Raw genomic sequence first — 7,604 nt, forward strand, 5'->3', positions numbered from 1 at the left:
AAAACTACCGATGCTTTAGCTCTGGTTTCTGATGGATGTTATAAGGAGTATACCTTCTCTACCAGTGCCCAGTGTATCGGTATTCCAGACAAATTCACGCGAGTGTTGCCAGTTAAAATCATCGAATAAGCTAAGCGCCAAATGACCACGAAATGACGAAATGGCACAGGCATTTCTGAACGAGTTCTTGTAAGCTCGTGCTCCGTGCATGGGTAAACAAATTACATATTTACATTTACATATTTTTTTGCACCTGTCCCAGACCGTTTGAGAAAAGTTCGGTTTAGTTTTCTTTCTCTTTACCTGAGCTAGATATCTTCCATAACTCTCTTCAGTGGCCAGTCCGCCATGTTTAATGACCCACTGCATGGCTCGATGAGGATATCCTCCTTTACAGCCCCGGTTACCAAACCCCCACGAGCAGTCAATAAGTTGCTGTTCTGACAAGTTCAGGAGAGTTCCAGTCTATAAATAAAACACGTAGGAATATTATCAGCCAAGTAATATGTTGTTACTGTGAGAACCTTTTAAAGTTTTTCATTTGTAGGTTGAGGTTAAGATTAAACCAGATACTGAAATCACACCCCAGGCTGAGAGTTGTGTCATTGGACGGAGCAAAACAGCCAGATACTTAAGCGACATATATAAACGACGAGCTTTTCTTATTATCTGGTTCAAAGCCGAGAACATCTTCGAATATATGGCGATATGTATTTTTTCATTCAAGATCATTGAAAATTTCTGGCAAAATTAGCTGAGATCGTTTCAGGCTCAGATAGCAAGCAAAAAACTAAGAACGTCCGAAACTAGACATTCTTGCAACAAAAACAAAATGCGTAGGTCCAACTGTGTCTTCTCTGTTTAGAATTTTAGGGTTTAATCACATTAAAACACATTTTCTTAAAATTTAAAAACAAAGCAACAGACATGGTTTGCTCCTCGAACATTCACAAGTGTTTACAAGACTGTATGCATGTTGTATTTTCGCAAGTATGTCGTGGTGGAACTCTTAACGACCATCTTTGTGGGCTTAAATTTATATTTGAGGACAAATTCGCAAACCTTTATGAAATAAGCTCCTTCCATGGCACCTGTGACGGAATAAGCGTAACAAGAACCACAGATTCCTTGACTTTTGACAGGATTCACGGCACCTGGTGAAAACAAATTCCAACAACTTTGTAAAACAAAATTATCGATTAAAAGTCACAATTCAATTAATTCAATCCACGTCTGAGTCTAGATTTTAAGTCAATGAAGATTGATAAGAAGTAGGCAAATTATCTCATTTTTATTTGAGAATTTGTAATTGTTTTTCAAGTCTCACATATCAGTATTCTAAAAACTTGCGTTCTTTTTTTCTTTTCGACGGTCATTCCATTAATTTCCGGTATTTTTAAAGGTGTCGGGCGCTTTCCATTCAACCAAATATTCCGAAAATTTTGAGACGGAGACAAATGGCACGAAAATTTCCTGGGAAAGTTTCCGGAAAATCCGGAAATTGTTGAATTTCCGAAAAGTGAACCATTCAGTAGGAAATTTTCGGAGGAAAGTCATATGGAACGAAAATTCCCGTTAAAAATTTTCGAAAATTTCTGTATAATCGAAAGGTCATTTTCAGAACGAGACGATCTCTTACGTCATGGCGTGACCAATAGATGCAGAATGTGCATTATTTTACGTGTTTGGAGAAAGGTAAATAAATAATTTGTAATTCACCGGCCTGATGGGCCCCTCGCCTCGTAAGTAGACTTTACCTACAAACAAACCATTATTTCACTCTATGTTTTAAATGTAAATACTTCCCCATCTCACCCGATTTTGCCCAGTCAACAGCATCTGGTAAAGACTTGATGTTAGTTCCCTTGGGTATTTCAAATCTCTTCCCGTCATTTAATGCATCAGGTTGGTTATTTGTTAACAGACCCTTCTTCTGTTCCATCTCTTCCTCCGTCATGTCTGCCATGTGATTAGTCTTCAACCTGTATCCCAGGTGTTGGCGATTTCTTGACTTGATGTATCTGTTAAGTTAGCATAGTCCATTAATTATTTTCTACCACGCTCGATTGGTCTAGACGCATCACGTGACCGAATATTCCCCAGCTAAAACTCGGGAACATCCAAGTGATATTCCCCAACTTTCAAAACTGCTCACAGTTTTCCCCAAGCTACGCTCTCGGAGAACTATTCACTTCTCTGAGCAGAATATGTCCGCAGACAACTGAATATTTGAGCATATTTTACCGCAAAATTGGAGGCTATTGTTTACACACATCTCTCTCTTCACTAGAGTGTGTAGGGGTGTGGTATACATGACAGCTGCCAATCAAACGTTTGTTCGTTCACTGGTTCTCATACAGGATAATGGGATCCACGCAGAATTTGCCAGTTGACGTTCTGAGTCATTTGTTAGTCCGAGAGTGAAACATTTTGTAGCTTGTTAAGTTTTATCAGTTTTCTGCTTTTGCCGTTTATTAGTTAACTGTTACATGTAAAATGTTGATGTCATACCTTATCGTCAGTAACCGTATTAAGACTGAATCACGCGTCTCTGTTCGACTGTGTTGTTTCGATTCCATCCCTAACCTGTCCCCTCCCCTCAAAGACATTTTAAAATATTGCTGACGCAGACAGACAAAGTACTTTTGGCCTATTTTGTCTCAGGCGTTCTTCTCAGTGATACAATTCCCTCCTCCTGCAACTTGCTTGGTTATAAATCAGCTTAAATTGCTTGATGATTGGAGAGTCAAATATGACAAACAAATGACCGCACGGCAACTCTAACCTTAAATTGTGTCTGTAGATGTCTTTCCGTGTCTCGTGTTCTCTCTTTGAGATATAATTCTTTCTATACTTCGTCTTGAACGACTGAAACAAAGTGTTAACCACGTCTTCATAGTGACGCATAGCAACCTGGTAATTCGAGTTCAGGTCACCATTTCTGATCCCGTCTGTACTCTTGGGGACTGGTGACGGCCGAGTCTCATTCTCTTTCTCGAGAGACCGCTGAGCACTCGTTGCGGACTGTGACGGATCAACAATGCCAGCATTAACTACTGGCATTTTGTTTAAGGACTGCAGCAGATATTGCAGAGGATCGGTCTCAGCCGGGGACGGAGTGGTCGTGACGTAATTTGACGAGTGTGACAAAGTATATGGAGACCCGGATGTACTGTGAGGCATAAATTCTACCATTGGATTAATTTCACCAAGAGATTTCTCCAGTTTCTCGTGCGAAAAATCGAAACATTGGAGATCTGAAAGAGAAAAAAAATGTTACAATTATTCCAGGGGACTGCGAAACTCACCAAGAGCTTGTGTAAAATAATTAATTAAGAAACGGAATGCAGCGAGGAAGAGAACAGAAAAAAATATATTATCGAACTGATAAATGATACTGAAACTGAAGTACTATTTCCAAACTCATTAATAATTTATCAAGTTAAAACAAGGAAAATCACAACCGTGAAGGAGGTTTGGATACCCGGTCTTAATTAGAATAGATTTTGATGATTTTACTTCTCCGTTTACCATTTAAGTTTTTGCCTCGATTGAGAAGATACATGTATATCAAACACTCGAGAGAGTGTTTCATCGGCTATCCAAACACCTCGAATTTCGTCAAAAATACTCCGCTGCGCATCATATTTTCGACTCCTCTTCTCGGTGTTTGGATATCCCGATGAAACACTCTTGTGTTTAATATATTAAGTAAAATATTAAAAAGCCCCGTCAAGAATTATGTTTGCACATAGACATTAACTCCCTGTAATGTTTCTGTAACACAAAAATTTCTCGTTTAGATATGCCCGGGTTTAGAAATGTGGGAATAACTCACTCTTGGGCTTACAAGGCAGTAGGCAGATGCCCGAAAGGCTATTCGCAGAGTACTAATCTTATCTTAAATTTTTCCTATTTTTGGCATGTTTCATCCTAGACGTTCCAGAGTAATAAACATAATATTACGCATGCTTGCAAAGCACATCATTTGCACGTTACAATAGCTCTTTTCCCGGTTAACAATTTTCATTTGCATTGTACTCTAACATGAATGCGAAGCAATAAGAAAAGTTCTGTAGTCCTGTAGTTTCTGCTCGAAATTGGTTCGCATCCGTCTTGGATTATATTGTGTTAATATAATTTCCAGAGGTGAACATAAGAATTGGACATTCTGATTGGTCGAAAAGCTCCGGCGGTATATGACGCCATATTCACCTCACTAGAGCTTACTAAGCTCGTAACCTTTGCCCACCTCGGCAAGTAAACATGGCGGACAGTTGCCGCATGAAATTTTCATTTATTTGAAAGACATCACTCCAAGTCCTGGATATTTGAGAGGATGGAGTATTTTCAAATTGACTGCTTTCGCCCTTGAACCCACAATCTTTTCAAGAACTCGTATTCAAGGCATTTAAGAATCGTTAACGCTGTGGTTACGTTGATCGCCAGCAAACTAAACTAAAACTACTCATTCAAACTAAAGCACTCAAACTAAAGCTACTCATTTTTAGACGATGATGTCAATTGTGAATGAACTGAACAGCGATAAAACAAAGGTACTGGATGAATTTATTTTGAGTGGTGTTTCTCTCGTTTGTTTTACTGCTGAACTCGATGAGTAAATTGATTCACAATCGATGTACATGTAAGCTTATTATTAAAACCACGGCTGCATACGTCTATGCACACGAACAATTGCGTCTGTGTTTTTATGTTTTAGTCCGTTATTTTGTAGTCTTTGATATTCGCCTCTGAAAATTATACTAAAACAATTATTCGCCTCAGGCTCAGTGGACATAGGTGAATATTCACCCCGACTTCGTCTTGGTGAATATTCATCAATATTCACTTCGCCTTCGGCGAATAGTTGTTAAATACAATTGATGAAAGTTAAGCAAGAGCTATTCGAGACCTACGGCGGAGGCTCCGGTCCATTTTCAGTAACCATTACTCAAACCTAGAAGCCTCGTGCAATTAAACTGGAACCAGTAAGTTCTGCTTCCGGTTTTTGATTTTGTCTGAAGGGCATCGGACGTTCGGCCTTTGCTGACCGAAAACGCGCAAGCCCTGGGACGAGATTAAAACCCACCTAAAGATACTAATCTAATTCTTAGTTGGCCCGAGGTCCCTGGCTTTCACCCCCTCCTCAAAGATCGAGCGACTTCCAAGCGCCTGAGAAGTCAGCCTGGCAACATACCTGTTGGAATATCAAATACTTTATAACTGAATTTCCAAGCTTCAAATTCGTGGTAATCCAGGATGTAGTGATCATAGTAAGATGACAGTAACGTATCATATCCCATCATTTCGTATCGCAAAGGTCTTGGCGGTCGGGTTTTAGTTGTGTATAATGTGTACGTGTTGACTTTATCGTAAATTGTGAACGAATGTTCCCATTTGGCGCACTCTTCACCGTTTAGTTCTGCATAGCCAGCGTACTGAGACAAAACAAAAGTAACTATACATTACTATGCATGCCGTTGCTGGTGGAACAAGTTGCTAAGTGACTGGTAGTGGCATAATGGCAGGGCCGCGACTTTCAGCGTTAATCTGTGTAGTGTGCTCACATCATTCATCGGATCCGAGGAAACGTGCAGTTTTTCAACCAATTGGGGCCGGCATAAAAAACAAAACCAATGAATTGTAATTTGTTTTGCGCGCGTTTTCCGTTCCTGTGCTCCGGTGCGTGGTCTGACGTAGCACTGAATTCACGATGTCTTCGTGCCGAAACTTGTACATGACACACCTTTTTGCTTTGAGGGCCTTATTTTATTGGATGGACAGTGTGTCATTGAATGATTGATGTGTACTTCTTAGCACGAAATGTTTCCCTATTAATTGGTGGAATGGTGGAAAAAAGTGGAAAGGTTCAAGAGAAGTCAATCTCTCCTTGTTTCTTACCTTAAAATATGACGGTGCTGGTATGATGCTTTGAGCTTTTATTGGGAATTTTTTTGTTCCTCTTCTGTGCATGCATCCCGTGAATGTTTTCTGTTTCGCCTCAGAGTATTCAGGAACTATTTTGCAGGCAAACCCGTGCCTACCAAGATCCTCACGCTGAAATGTCCTGTCCATCCCTGACGCAAACAATTGGCCATATTTGTATTCCCGGTATTGGACTGGAACTAGCTTGCAACTGAGGCTAATCCAGGGAATCTTTTCAAATGCAAATGACATATATCTCTTTTTAATGATATTGCCCTGCATAAGCCTCGACTGCAAGCTAGTTCCAGTTCAATACCGGGAATACGAATATGGTCTATTTAAACATGAGATTATATAGAGGAGAGAAAAAAAAAAGCGGAGCGGTTTTGCTATACCGGGCCACTTGTTGATATATCTCCTAAAGCTTCTAAGAGCGAGGCATACAGAAACAAAAGGAACCATTCAAATTCAATGAGATGCAAATGAGTGGCCCGGTATTCTGCAATCTAGCATTTTCAGGCATGGAGGGAGAAAATCCGCCGTACCAATGAAAGCAAAGAGAAAGCCAACTTACAACAAACTTGACCCACTTAAGCCAGCCCGGGTCTGAATGTTACTCGTGCAACAAAGGTGTGTGACGGAGGTGGGGGAGGGGTTACATAAACGTTCCGACCATCCCTACTATCCATGTGCCCCCAAGTCCATTGCAGCCGAAACACAATTTCTCCAACGCTTGTAAAATATTGCACAGTTCAACTTACCATTATAGTAATCAATCCTGCTCATCTTTTTCGTTTTGGAGTACCAAGCCTCAAAAGGCTCCACAATGTCTCCATAAGGGAGCGAAAGCACGCCTTTGGTGTGGTAATCACCCGGGAATTGTAGAATCTCCTCTACTGTGAACACGTGACGCGTCATGCGCTTTCCAAGAGGAATATCGTCGTTGTCATGATCTTGATTCAAGTCGTAATAAACGATTCCTGTTCAAATATTAATAATTTTAGGCTCAGGCCAACGCAACATGAAACTAGAACGATTAAAAGTTCTAAGTGTGGCTTTCTTTCACACACTCAATGCAATTCTCAAACTCTTATGGAAGTTTTATTTCAACTGTAGTGCATCACTGCGCCAGTTGGGTTAAAACAAATAACCGGTTGAAACCTTAATTAAGTTTTTACTCGTTTTAAAGACCCCTCTCAAATAAGTTCCTCTTTTGCTAGAACGTCCTTTTTTTTTCAGTTGAGGCTTTTGGAAAATGCAAAGGCAAGAGCATTAACGTACGAAAAAATCTTATTATTTTGAGGTCACTGCATGTTTTCGTTTGCTTTCGTCTCCAGCCAATTTGACAGAGCTGCAGCATAGTACCAAAAAGAGGTTTGTTGCATGCAAATTCGAAGAAATATTCCTTTATTTTAAAATCCTAAAAGGAAGCCTGTAGTCATTCCCAGAACATCTTGCTAAGGACTTCATTGCGGCCTTAGAGATAATATGTGTAAATCTTTTGTTGTTGTTTTTAAATCCAATTACTTAATGTTATGCGGTTAACTTGTCATAACTCTGCGCCATGTTTGTTGACCGTTTGAAAGTGGCGGGCAAATACTGCAAACTGGATGCAGGATTTAAAAAGTATTGGCCCACGAGTTTGGCTCGAGCCGTTAGTGATCTCACGGCACATTAGT

General features: G+C 40.1%; 1 protein-coding gene across 1 annotated transcript in view; it reads right to left on the reverse strand.

The window, feature by feature from the left end:
- LOC145463954 (counting factor associated protein D-like) overlaps positions 1-7,025 on the reverse strand; it is an 8,932-nt gene extending 1,907 nt beyond the window's left edge. The window contains exons 1-7 of the mRNA XM_081447749.1: positions 6,687-7,025; positions 5,902-6,077; positions 5,198-5,438; positions 2,786-3,257; positions 1,816-2,021; positions 1,063-1,154; positions 304-465 (exon numbers count right to left, since the gene is read on the reverse strand). Coding sequence (XP_081303875.1) covers positions 304-465; positions 1,063-1,154; positions 1,816-2,021; positions 2,786-3,257; positions 5,198-5,438; positions 5,902-6,077; positions 6,687-6,843 — 1,506 coding nt within the window. The 5' untranslated portion in view covers positions 6,844-7,025. The remainder of the gene's footprint in view (positions 1-303; positions 466-1,062; positions 1,155-1,815; positions 2,022-2,785; positions 3,258-5,197; positions 5,439-5,901; positions 6,078-6,686) is intronic.
- Between the last annotated feature and the right edge of the window lie 579 nt (positions 7,026-7,604).

Source organism: Orbicella franksi, chromosome 12 (assembly GCF_964199315.1).
Source record: "Orbicella franksi chromosome 12, jaOrbFran1.1, whole genome shotgun sequence".
Taxonomy (NCBI): Eukaryota; Metazoa; Cnidaria; class Anthozoa; order Scleractinia; family Merulinidae; genus Orbicella; species Orbicella franksi.